The sequence below is a fragment of the Bos javanicus genome, chromosome 2 (assembly GCF_032452875.1).
Source record: "Bos javanicus breed banteng chromosome 2, ARS-OSU_banteng_1.0, whole genome shotgun sequence".
Classification (NCBI taxonomy): domain Eukaryota; kingdom Metazoa; phylum Chordata; class Mammalia; order Artiodactyla; family Bovidae; genus Bos; species Bos javanicus.
In genome coordinates this window covers 131233100-131246458 of record NC_083869.1, presented here as the reverse complement: position 1 = coordinate 131246458, position 13359 = coordinate 131233100, and the positions used below count along the sequence as shown (strand labels likewise).

The window sequence follows — 13359 nt, the reverse complement described above, 5'->3', positions numbered from 1 at the left end:
TGATGCCGTCCAGCCGTCTCATCCTCTGTCACCCCTTCTCCTCCCGCCCTCAATCTTTACAGCATCAGGGTCCTTCCCAGTGAGTCAGTATCTCCTTACTGTCCTCTCTCCAAAGCTTAGCTCCTTGGTAGCCTTCCATTCCATTCACTGTGGCCCAAGGAAGTAGTTCAAATGCCGCCTCCTCTGGAAAGCCTTCCCTGATACACCCCCATGGCCAGGGGGACCCTGAAGCTGCATCCCCATTTTCTACCTTGTTTCAGAACTTTTTGGAAACTTCACCTTTCTCGTTTGTTAGATCAAAGTTCCCAGAGACTCGCTAGTTATTTGCATGAAATCAGGAGAAGAGGAAGGTCCACGCCAACAGGGCAGGGGGCTCTGGGAGACCTCTAGGGCCAGACCCCCTCCTCGCCGCACCGCCCACCCTGGGCAGCATGATGGGAGTGTGAGGTAGGGTTGGGGGGCAGCAGTGGGTATTGAGACCACTGTGATCTCTCCTGGGGCCGCTCTAGCGGTCTCCTAATGGGTTTCCCGGCCTCCAGCCTTGCCCTTTCCCTCCATTCTCCGCAAAGCAGCCTCTGCGATGATCTCAAAAATGCAGACCTGACCACGTCACTCCCCTCACTGCCCTTAGGATCCAGCCCCAAATCTTGAACCGGGCCCTCCCTGTACCCGCCCACCCCGGCCACCTACCAAGCGTCATCTTCTGAGCCTGCAGGCAAATTAACTCCCAGAGCATCAAGTTTTGTCCCATCTCCCACTTACCGCTTCCCCCACCTGGAATGCTCTTCCCGGTCTCGCCCATTCTTTAAGGCCACAACCTTCATGGCATGTCCTCTAGGGCAGCCTTTCTCCAGCCCCAGGTTGCCCTATCTGTGCCACAGCACCCTGTGTGTCTCCTTGGTAACAGAAATCACACTTGTAATTTCCTACTCCATATCTCCTGATTGCCGGCCTGAAAAACAGACCTCCCAGTCTCATCCACACTGATGCCCACAGCCCCAGCTCCTGGCATTATGCCAGGCATACTTTTTTGGTGGATGAATGAATGGGTGGATGAATGAATGGATGCAGCACTTTGACCAGGGCGAGGCGCTTACCTAGTTAACTGAAAAGAAAAAACTGAGGGGAACAAAAAGTCGTAAACATTTGCTGATGGCTCCTCCCTTGTTGCTGTCACCGCAGACATCAAAGCGTGGACTTTGGCCAAGCTGTTTGTGTCTAGGCCAACACCTGAAATTTTCTGCTGAACCCACCCCGTAGCCCGCCTACTACTTAAATCCTACTTCTCCCCCAGGATAGGGCTTGGTCTCTCCAATTCCATCTGGGAAACAATGTATCTATTCTTTAACAAAAGTTAATAAGGTGCCTATAAGCAATGACCCAATAGCACAGTGGCCTGGCCACACTGGGGAAAGATACTTTGTACTCTGGGAACTCCCTGCAGACTGGTTCGGGGGCATGTAGCTGGCCTCCCAGCTTCAATCAGTCATTTTGTTGTTGTTGTTCAGTCGCTCAGTTGCATCCGACTTTCTGTGACCCCATGGACTGCAGCACGCCAGGCTTCCCTGTCCTTCACCATCTCCCAGAGCTTGCTCAAACTCATTGAGTCGGTGATGCCATCCAACCATCTCATCCTCTGTCGTCCCCTTCTCCTCCTGCAAGTTCTCAACAGTTTGTGAAGCATTTCTGTGTCGCGTACCAGGTGGTACTGGCCTGTGATCCTGACAAGGAGCAAATCTGCCACACTTGGCAGGAAAGGGGGTGCAGAGAGAAGGAACAGGTGATCCAAAGTCACGCAGCAAGTGGGTGGTACACCCAGTCTTGACCCTTGGAAGCTGGACCCGGTTCTCAGCTCAGCCACCTACAGTAAAGATGACTGCCAACCCTCCAGCTCAACCCCTAGTTGGGAAGGTAAAGAAACATTCTCAGGGCTCCACAAGAGCAGGCTGGGCCTCCTTCCCCCACACTGTCTGTCTGGGAACCCCCCAGACATCCAGGAGGTTTGTGCCTGCTCTGGTCCCATCTTGCTGTGTGACCCTGGACAATGTCCTTTGCCTCTCTGTGCCTGCTGCTGGGCAGTATAAGGACAACCAGAGACAGAGGCACAAAAAGCCTCCTGAGAACCCTCATCTCCCAAGCCTGCAGGGCAGGGGCGGGGCGGGGGGGGGGGGGCGGCAGGGCGTCTACTTGAAACCTCTGAGAGCAGCGCTGACTCCCTGTCAAGGGGTTAGAGACCAAGGTGGGAAGCTGGGGACCATCAAGGAGATGGAGACAGGACACAGGAAACAGCCCACACGCTCTCTGAGCAGAGCCCCGTTAGGAACCCAGGGGCCAGGGGAAACTTGGCAATGCTGGCAAGAACGCTGAATTGTTTAAAACCCGTGGAGCAGGAGAGCCAAGGAATAAACACTCTAGCAGCCCTGAATCACCCCCACCTCAGGAATGAGCGCAGGGCCTGGTGTTTAGGAGAAACCAAAATGACAGGGGCCGAGGAGCCTGACGTCTGCTTCTTCCCACCCGCTTGCAGTGGACCAACTACCCACCGTGGAGCTCCGGCCCCTCGGCCTGCCCCAGCCTCCCACCATCCAGCCCCAGCAGCGTCCCCTGCCACCTTCTCCTCTCTCCTGCCGCTCCGGTGCCCACATGCCGACCAAGCCCCATTGGGCCCTTTCCAAGAATACTTCCCACACTCCCACACCTCTGCTCGCACAGGTGCCCTGACCTGGGATGTTCTCTCCAATTCAGATGCCACCTGCTTGGTGAAGCTTTCTCCCACCTCTCCATCCAGAAGGGAGCCCTCCCCTGGCAGCATTGCGCCACCTCTCTTAAAGACATGCCACCTGGCCTGAGGATGGTGTGGACATTTATGGACTAATGAAAGCCCTCTTTTTTTTTTTTTGTTTGGCCATGCTATGTGCCATGTGGGATCTTAATTCCCTGACCAGGGATTGAACCCGGGCGCCCTGCAGTGGAAGCGCAGCCCCTAACCACTGGGTGGCCAGGGGAAGTCCCACAGAAATGCTCTTACCATGGTGTTTATGACCATATTTTTCCTCCCTAGATAGGACTTGGCATATAGAAGAGTTCAATAAATCTTTGTTGAATGATGAGCTAATGCCCGATTTTCTAAGTATCACCTTCCCCTTTTTCTCCCCACATGATAAACTTTAATCATTCTTCTGTAACTCAGCAAATAGGTTAGATGTCAGGTAGAACTTCCTACCTGGAGCTTAAGGTTGTATCAGAAAGGAAACTAAGCTGTACTCAAGTAAAGCCCTCTTGCTGGGTTAGCTCAGCAAATCTGCACCCCATCCGTGGGAGATAAGACATATCGTCTCATTTCACAGGTGAAGAGGAAACGGAAACTCAGAGGTGATGATGTCACCTGTCCCTCTGGGGAAGTAGAGGAGCCAGAATTCAAACCCAAGTCTGTTTAAGGACAAAACCAGGGGTCTTTCTGACAGGCTGGAAGGTTGTAAGGCTCTGAAAAGTATCACCAAGGCACAGTGACCTCGCCTTCTTTAACTGATTTTTGAGAAGGATAAATTTCTCTTTCTGAGTAACTAAGGTCAGGGTGGGCTTGGAGGCAGAGTGGATGATATGACCTCAAAGTCACCCTTTTTTTATTTCCCATATACTGAGACCTTAAATCAAGTGCCGATCCACTTGGGAGTGAGCACCCTGCCACTGCAACTGTTCACGAGGAGCGATCCAGGGGGGAGGCTCCAGATCAAAGAGGTAGGTTGGATCCAAGATGGTCTCTAAGTGCCTCTAGGTGCGGAGTCAAGCCATAACTTCATTATTACTGACTCTGGAGTGGCTCGTGGTGGTGCAGGGGAGGCAGACACTCGTGGGTGAGAAAAGAGGGGACTGGCTTGAAGGGAAGAAGAACGGGATATTCCGTGGGACTGGCAGCCACCATCACTGACTCATGCCCTCCTCAGGCCCTACATGGTGCCTTGTATCCACTCCACAGGGCACAGAGCAGGACTAGAGAGAGAATCGGAGGGGCCTGCCCTTGGAGAAAACAAGCCACAGAGAAGTAGGTGGCCTTGGCCTCCATAATGGCAAGGTGGTCACCAGGCCCCAGAGAGGTACTGAAAGATCTTGGCTTTCCTTCCAGAACAACCCTCCTCTCTAAAACAGCCTCAACGAATTCAGCCTGATCAAACGGATTTCTCTCCGGGGACTTCAGAAACACCACCCCCCCTCCCCCGCCCCCCCGAAGTCCCCATGTCCCTTCTCCCGGGTGCCACTGCCCATCCGAGTCAGTGGCCTCAGCAACCCCCTCCGATAAAGACCCATTACTGGGACATGCTGGGGAGACCAGATCGCTGGGCTTAGGGTCCCCCCAGGGGCCCCTGGTCTCTGACAGCATCCACTCTCAACCCTCAGGGCATAGTGGATCCGTAGTCCCGGGGCGCCCGAACTACGCCTCCGAAGCTCTCGGCGCAACCATCCACGACGCTCCAAGCCGAGCCTCAGTCCTAGACCCGCCTCAGAGTCCCGGGACACTCAGGTCCTACCGAATCCAGCGCTTCGGATGGTCCCCGACCCCCTTACGGAACCCGCCGAGGGTCTCCAAGCCCAGCCACGTTCAGGGACTTCCGGACACCCTAGCGCAAAACCACACCAAGGGAGCACGAACCGAAGCGGCCACCCCGACCCCCTCCAGCCGCCCCCGACGGAACAGAGCGCGGCGCCGCCAGGCGAGCAGAGCGCGGCCCGCGCGCCCTCCGACTTGCACACCTCCCCACAGCCGCAGCCGGCTCCCAGGCCCCCCGCGCACCGGGCCGGCCCCGAGTCCCACGGTCGAGGCGGGCCGGGCGCGGCACTCACCATCGCTCGCGCGCTCCGCTCCGGCCCCGCGCCGCGCTCCCGGCCCCACTCCCGGGTCTTGGCCGCGCTGCCCGGACGGCGAGATTCGGACCCCGCGAGTGAGCGCGGCTCGCGCTACTGAGCCCCGGGAGGCGGGCCCGCCGACGGACCAATGGCGAGGCGCGGGGGCGCGGGGCCCGGGCGGCGCGGCCAATCACGCCCGGGGCCGCCTTCCCCGCCCGCGCCCGCGCCTTAACTCTCGGCGCGCCGGGGCCGGGGCCGGGGGGCCGCGTGCGCACCCCCGAGGGCCGACCCGGGCTGGGGCTCCGGCGCCGGGCGCGGGCTCCAGACCTCGCCGAGACCCGGCTCGGGACCGGCCAAGGCCAGGGAGCCGCTCAGCTGCGTTCGGTGCGCGGCGCCGGGAGCCTCGGCGACCTTTGTCTTCCTGCTTGGTGCCTGCACGGAGTGTGAGCCAGGGCATTGCAGCTGCGCGCGCGCGCGCGCCCGTGTGTGTGTGTGTGTGTGTGTGTGTGTGTGTGTGTGTGTGTGTGTGTGTGTGTGTGTGTGTGTGTGTGTGTGTGTGTGTGTGTGTGTGTGTGTGTGTGTGTGTGTGTGTGTGTGTGTGTGTGTGTGTGTGTGTAAGAGTGAGAGAGGCTTGAAAAGAGGAGGGATGGAACCAGAGTGAAGGACTGATGCTTCCCCGCGCCTACACCGGTCTGTATGTCAGGGAAGGACTGTCTCTACATGTGGTTGTGTGGTTGCCTGAGTGAAGGAAGTGTGTGTCTGTGTGTTTGTATGGTGTGTGATCTGTACTCTTGGGCCTGTTGTGCACACACGCTGGTATGGTAGAAAGATATTCTGTGCCTCAGCTGTAAACAAGTAGAAACCAAATCCTGTGGTTTTGTGGTGTAGCCTGTGTTTGTTCGCATGTGCAGACCTGCGAGGGCCGTGGCTATTATTTGGAACAACTGTATATGCAGCCCAGTTTGTGAAAAAGAGAGAGAGAGAAAGATACAGCCAGAGTGTGTTTTGTCCGTGTGACTTTGTGTTGTGTTGAGAAAGAGAAATTAATGCGGGTTAATTTCTGGGATAAGTGGATGGTTAGGAGAAACAGACATTCCAGAGAACATGGGAGTTGGGACACTGAAGGATGTGTAAGAGTTCATCCTGGGCACAGTGCGCCAGGAGCCAAATGAGACCATGGAACCTGGGCAGTGTATGTGGCCACCTGGTGGGCAGGGAGGGGGCTGGGGAAATAACTCTCCCTGTTTCCGTTCAACAGCCTTCTGAATTCTCCAGCTTGGAGGGAAGCAGACAGGGAGGGGGGCCACTTGCCAGAATTCACAAAGTTTGTTGAGTGCCACGGATTGAAAGAAGGGAGAGGTGGGCCCTGCCCTGAAGGTGCCCAGATCTTCTCTGGACTGAAGGTCTGTGCCTTCTCTCCATCCTGGAGGACTGGTAACTTATACTATCAGCTGCCCAGACCATTCCTGGGAACTGCATCCTAATGCCTGGAGGGACATTCTGAGATCCAGGGAGACCGGAAAATGGAACCAGTTATCCTGGCAGTCCACTTACCAGTGATGTAATTCAGGGGATTCCCTTCTCTCTGAGCCTTGGTTTTCTCCTCTGTAAAGTAGAATTTGTAATTCCTGCCTACCCCTCAGTACTGATGTGAAGATTTAATGAGTTTGTGTACACATGGGCTCTTTGTAAGCTATGAATCACTGGAAAATGTTGAGCGTTACTCCATTTCTATAAAGTCCAAAGCACTTTGATGCTGTCAGAAGCCAGCCTTGCCTTTGTGGAAGGAATGACTGGAATGGGGGCACCAGGGGACTTCCAGGCGCTGGTAGAGGGTGGTTTGCGGGTGGGAGGGCTGGGTACAGGGATGTGCTGTCTGTGAAGCCTCCTTAGGATCTGTGCCTTTTTTCTGTATGTGTCATACTCCAACAGCATGTTCCGAAAAGAAGAGAAGAAAGGTCAGGTATCCTGACCGCAGTTCTTTTGCTCGCATGATGGGCATCCTGGATTGCTGGATCAGTGAGGCAGGAGCTGGGCTGAGTACTGGAGATGCACAACAGTGAACACGACAGGATCCTGACCCTTCCAGAAAACCGAGGAGAAAGGGCGTGGCTTTTCCACTTCTGAAGGGGACACACCGGCAGGGGAGGCGCATACCCAGAGGCAGACCCTGTTCTGGCGGCAGAACCAGGACTAGAACTGAGGACTTCCAGCACTCGAGCTGTCTTCTCTGTTCCATCCCACAGGCTGCCTGGGAAAGACAGGCCCTGGTCTTCATGCTGCTCGGGGCACAGCAGGGAGAAGATGTGCTGCCCATTCTGACCCTCACCTCCAGCTCCTCGGGGGTCCCCAGTATTCCCCTCCCCAAACAGCCTCATGGGAACAAAACTGTTCTACAGATACCATGATTCCCACCCCGGCCCCATGTTACAGGTGAGGAAAGTGAACGTTCAGAGAGGGAAAGTGACTCCCCCAAGGTGACACAGCGAGCCTAGGAGGACTTGCTCCTTCGTTCTGGCGCCATACTGCTTCTGTTGGCCTTTGTGGGCTCACTGTGCTGACAGAAACGTGGGCAGTTGTGTGGCAGGAGAACCCGATTCCCTTGTCAGGCTCCTATAGACTGGATGTTGAGGATGCTTCTGCCAAACACTCAGGTTTCTGGGTACAGTAGTCAGAGCATCAGGGCTCGAACTGGCAGAAAACCTACCTTAAAATGGTAAGGACAGGGTCGAGCAAGCTCTAGGCATGGCTGCACTGAGGAGCTCAGATGATGTCGTCAGGATTCAGGGTCAGTCTCTTGGTCCCTCAAGATTCTTTCCCTCCCTACTGATCTCATTCTCTGGCAGGCTCTCCTCCTAATCACAAAGCGGCTGCCAGCAGCTCTAGCCATGCATCCTAATCTCCCACAGCTCCAGCAGAAACAGAGACTCTTTTCCCAACAGTTCTAACAGCATTCGCCAAACCAAGTCTCATTGGCTGTTACTGAAATATGTATCCATTCCTTGGCCAATCAGTGTGACCAAGGGTTCTGATTGGCCAGGCCACCGAGCCTGAGGGTCTCAGAGGTACCTGGTGTTTGAAGTCCATGTGGGTCTAGCTATCCCAGCCTCAGGACTCAGCAAGATCCAAGTGTGAAAAGTGAAAGTGAAAGTTGATCAGTCGTGTCCGACTCTTTACAACCCCATGGACTATGCATGGAATTCTCCAGGCCAGAATACTGGAGTGGATAGCCATTTCCTTCACCAGGGGATCTTCCCAATGCAGGTCCAAGAAGAATCCTCCAGAATTTGTAGAGAGGCTTATATTTCATAGGCCTTCAATAAATGGCAACAGTTTTTATTGGTATTCTTCCTCCACTTTTCCTCTGTTATCATCTTGATGGTAATGTCTAGCATACAGTGGGTACCCCAGGAATCCTTAGCGGTTAACTGATTTGGATAGGGGGTTGCTGATACCACGTACCAAGTCAGAGTCTGGATAGGTTGGACAGCTATAGGTCTGCAGACAAAATGAGACTCGTTAAAAGAGCTATTCGATTTTTTATTTTGTCTTGTCTTCCATAACAGAACTGAAGCTATAGTCTAGAGATCCTGGAGAGTATCACCAGACTCTCTAGGAACAGACTCCCCTATCACACACACCCACCCACCAGCCTGTCTAAGAGGATGTAGTAAGGAGGAGCCCGTTAGGAGGTTGGTCCAGGAGGGCAGGCAGAGCTTGTCAGATCCAATTAGACTATTTCTTGACTCACCCAATGCTGTAGAGAGGTTGCCTGGGATGGGGCTGGGGACCAGGATGTTCCAGCCTGATCCTTTTCTCCTTGGGCCACTAGCTACTCTGATTCAGTTGGGCAGTTTGAGTTTCTGTGAGGGATTGGAGGTCCATTAAGTCCTGACCAACAGTAGATGCTGTTTATCAAATGTGCCCTGGGCCCCATACTTGTCACTTTACATGATTTAAATACAGGACCATTGGAACATATTTTGGATGCTCACATTATATCTGCTTTTCCTTTACTAAAAAAAATTATTTATTTATGGCTGTACTGGGTCTTCCTTGCTGCATGCGGGCTTTCTCTAGCTGTGGCAAGCAGGGGTTTTCTCACTGCAGTGGCTTCTCCCCTTGCAGAGCACAGGACCTAGATGTGCGGGCTTCAGTAGTTACCCCTCGGAGGAGGCTTAGTTACCCCTTGGCATGTGGAATCTTCCTGGACCAGGGATGGAACCTGTGTCCCCTGCATTGGCAGGCAGATTTCTTAACCACTGGACCACCAGGGAAGTCCCCCTCCTACCTTTCAGGAAGAAAACTGTAGTTCAGGTATCTTCAGCCTGGCTTTGTCCTGTGGATCTGAGTAACAGGGTGAGGGAGGAGAAAGACACAAGCCAGGAGAGACAGGGCAGAGGATGCTGGAAGGGAGGAGACGGGAGAGGCTGGAGCAGGAGCCAGGGAGCCAGAGCCGTGAAGCCTGAGCTTTGAGAAAATATTTGAGGGACTCGGAAGACAGATGTGTGTGCTGTGTGCAGAGGGTGGGAGGGAAGAAGAGAAGAAGGAACAAAGAGAGGAAAAGGAATGTTAAGAAGTTATGTTGAAATTATGCATGAAATCTTTAAATGAATGAAATCTTTAACATTTTTGGAAGTACTGAATAAACATTTGAATTGCTTTTTTTTTTTGTGTGGTGGGGAAAGGAAATGATATTTCTAATTCAATAAGGATTTGAGACTGGCCTCAAAGTGGCTCAGCTTTTACCCAGGTTACTCTTCTTATAAACAAAAAATGAGATTACACGATAATAAGATTGCTACAATGCATTGCCTGCTTACTGTATGCCAGACAGTGTGCTAATCACTCTTCCGTATTGTTCAACTCTGTAATACCCACGGGGGAGGATACTGCTATCTCACTTTACAAATGAGGAAACCGAGGCTCAGAGAAGCAAAGCAACTTGCCCAAGGTCACAGAGCCAGAAAGTAGGGAGCAGGGATGATATAGCTTTTCTTTTTCTTTTCTTTAGGGGAGGGGCGGGGGAGGGGAAGCACAGAGTCTTAACCACTAGACCACCAGGGAAGTCCCTGAAATAACTTTTCTGATTTTAATCTTCTGGTTAATGTAGCTTTCTTAGTTCTATTTGTTGTTGTTGATTTTTTAAGGAGCTTCAAAACCCTTTCTGCTTCTGATCATGTAGGAAAATACATAAATAAAAGTTAGACATGCACTGTCATTGACTCCACGATTCCTTGTGATCAGTATCGTCCCTGTTTTCTACATGAAGAGCCTGAAGCTGCGTGGAACATGGTCACTAACCCAGAGTAAGGCAGCTTTCAAGTTGTGATGTGTGAATTTGTTTTCTCTGAAGGAGCATACAGGAACCGGAGCTGGCTGGGAATCTGGGCTGCACCTCGGTTACCCAGGCATAAACTCACAGACTCTGAGGGCTGGACCTGAATCGGTCATCTATTCTAGTCCCTGTTTCAGTTTTTAAGTCTTTGCTGCTTCCCCCACAGTGGTCACCTGGCCCAAGTTTGACGTTTCTCAGATGGGAGACCCACTACTTTTGCGGAGCCCAGAGCTGGGGAAAGTAGGCCAGGTTGGAGCAGTGAAGCAGAAGAAATTCCTGAGCATTAGCTGGGATGAGCACAGAGACTGCCAGGAGGGACAGGCATGCGGAGCCTGGAAACCCACTTCCTCAAAGGTCTTCCCTGCCGGTAGTTTTTTTATCTACAGCCCTTATCAGTTGAGGGGGTAAGGGTGTGGTTTTTCAAGGAACCAAGTCACCCCAGAACCACACTGCCATTTCCCCTTTTGCTTTGGCTGCTAGAACACTCTTGGGTAAGTTATATATTCCACTTCAGTTACTAATTCAGTCCAGAAGCCCAAAAAGATCTCTCCCTATCTCCTTCTAATGGCTTTCAACCTCTCTTTTAAATTCATGTTTTATTTATTTATTTTTTTTTGGTAGGTAAACTTGAATTTATTAAATGTCAAAAACATTTGATTTTTTCAACCATTTAAAAATGCATAACTTTAGTTCACAGACCATACAAAAACAGGCAGATCAGTTTGCCAAACCCTGGTCCACATCATAGAATAGCACATAAACATGCTTTTTATGGGACTTTCCTGGCAGCCAAGTGGGTTCAATCCCTGGTTGGGGAACTAAGATCCTGCATGTCTTGTGGCAAGCACCCCTCCCCCCACGGTTTATTTTAAAAAGGTGCTGCCTTCAGGTTCAAGGATGACACATACGTGTACTTCCTATAACAGTAGGTGTAAGAGCTGCTAGTTATAGGGAACAATAAGACAACAACATTTTTAAAAGCCAGTTCCTATTTTACAAGCTGTACTTCTAAGTACTTGGTAGCTAGAGAACATTTCTATCATTGGACAGGCCCATGTCCTAACTGACAGTATTTATTCAGTACGTCATCACAAACCATATAATACAATAACAATTCCAACGTTTTATATTTATTACTGGGTCTCAGACTCATAGTGAGGAAATAACATCATGGGCCAAGCATTACAGTAGTGATGTTTTCATTGTGATTTGGCTGCTTAAAAAAGTGGTCTTAACATGTGTGCCACACATGTTAAGACCACTTCTTATAGACCCAGCTTGCTTCTTATAATAAGACCCAGCTTGGTTCTTATAATAAGACCCAGCTTGCTTCTTATAGACCCAGCTTGGTTCTTCTCCAATGTCTTCTCTAGGAGTTGTACCTGATTTTATTGCCAGTTTTCATTCAAATCCATTGAGGAATGGGACGATTCTGCTTTTGTTTCTTGGCCAGGAATCGCTTGATCCTGAAAGTCTTGTGAGAAGACATGGTGAGGAGAGAACTCAACCGCACATAGGATGGCGGAGAAGAGAAAAGAGCTCTTTTAAATTCATGTTTTATAATGTTTGCTTTAACACCAAGCAGCCACTTCACTGCATTTTGGTAAATGGAGAAGATGTTGATCATAAACAAAAACATTTGGTCACATGAATGTGTTGGTTGACAGCCAAAGAGAGTCAAGTCATAGAGAAATGGGAAAGGGCACAGAAGTAGAGTGGGCCAAGGTGGGCAAGCTAGATCAGGCAGGAGGGAGAGGATGTCAAGACCAACTCAGCAAATGTAACTGATCACACAGGGAAGAGGTGCTGGGTTCTGGAGATGCTGCACATGGCAGGGAGGGCAGGGGCACTGGAGAGGGAGGAGCTGAGTGTGACGGATGGAGTCACACACCCAGAGGAGGGCAGAGGGCTCAGGCAGTGGGAGCCACCTGTGCACAGACCCGGATGTGGTCAGAACACAGGAGGACAGGAAGAAGGCTCCAGTGTCTGGTGTATTTAGAGCAGTGAGGACCGTGGGTGAGCTGGGGCTAGGAGTGTGTCTTGCCACTCAGGAAGGTATCTTTTATCCTGAAACCTGAAGGCTTACGTTCTCAGGAGCAATCCCAGGCCAGGCACTATTTCCCACTCCTGGGTGTCCTTGGCTTTCAGCTGGGGGAGCAGGTGGGGACAGGAGAAAGGCATCGAGCCAGGTGCCCTCAAAGCAGACCAGCTGCCCAGCCCCACTGAGTCAAGGGGAGAGCTCCCTAGAGACTGCCCAGCCAGTCAGAGCAAGGATGGTGGGCTGGGAGCCCCCAAAGACCCCATCTGATTAGGGCTGGGGACCGTGGGATGAGATCCCACTCTGGAGTCAGACTCTAAGTGGATTCTGTCCTTAGCTGAGAGCCTAGCCAAGGTTCCACACCTCTCTGAACCTCATCTCTAAAACACCAGAATTGATGCTTTTGAACTATGGTGTTGGAGAAGACTCTTGAGAGTCCCTTGGACTGCAAGGAGATCCAACCAGTCCATCCTAAAGGAGATCAGTTCTGAATATTCATTGGAAGGACTGATGCTGAAGCTGAAACTCCAATACTTTGGCCACCTGATGCAAAGAACTGACTCATTGGAAAAGACCCTGATGCTGGAAAAGATTGAAGGCAGGAGGAGAAGGGGACGACAGAGGATGAGATGGTTGGATGTCATCCCCGACTCGATGGACATGAGTTTGAGTTAGTTCCGGGAGTTGGTCATGGACAGGGAGGCCTGGCGTGCTGCAGTTCATGGGGTCACAGAGTCAGACACGAGTGAGCGACCGAACTGAACTGAAAACACCAGAGATGTTGCCTGTCCTGAAGGGCTGTTTTGAAGCTCAAGTGAGCCAACAAAAGCAAAAGACTTAATGTAAAGTAGTTGTTTGATCAATGTTCACTTCCCCAAACCCAGGGTCCTAGGAAAGAGGCCTTTGATGGAGTCAGCCTGTACCCTACACACCGTGCCCCATCTCAGGTCTGACTGGGGCTCCCACAGCCTATGTTAAATGGCTAACGGAGCCCCTCCACTTTGTCCAGCCCAGCCTGTTTCCTGTGTTTCCTGTCTCCTCTGTCTGCTGCCAGCGCTGTAGCCCCAGAAACAGGGGCCAACCTGTAGCTGGTGCTCAATAAACGTCCATCAAGCTGTACGGAAGGCCTCTTCTGGAGGAT

General features: G+C 52.0%; 1 protein-coding gene, 1 long non-coding RNA gene and 1 pseudogene across 3 annotated transcripts in view; 1 reads left to right on the top strand and 2 right to left on the bottom strand.

The window, feature by feature from the left end:
* ECE1 (endothelin converting enzyme 1) overlaps positions 1-4973 on the bottom strand; it is a 125284-nt gene extending 120311 nt beyond the window's left edge. Inside the window, exon 1 of the mRNA XM_061394163.1 lies at positions 4840-4973. Within this exon, the coding sequence (XP_061250147.1) occupies positions 4840-4842 (3 nt within the window). The 5' untranslated portion in view covers positions 4843-4973. The remainder of the gene's footprint in view (positions 1-4839) is intronic.
* A 266-nt stretch (positions 4974-5239) lies between these two features.
* LOC133234028 (uncharacterized) lies at positions 5240-8187 on the top strand. 2 transcript variants are annotated; one of them, XR_009731952.1, is made up of 3 exons: positions 5240-5532; positions 6101-6245; positions 6775-8187. It is a non-coding gene; the product is annotated as an uncharacterized LOC133234028 (long non-coding RNA). The 2 variants fall into 2 exon arrangements; XR_009731951.1 differs by having other exon boundaries at positions 5240-6245.
* Positions 8188-11505: 3318 nt separating this feature from the next.
* Positions 11506-11713, bottom strand: LOC133234017 (large ribosomal subunit protein eL39-like; annotated as a pseudogene).
* Positions 11714-13359: the final 1646 nt, after the last annotated feature.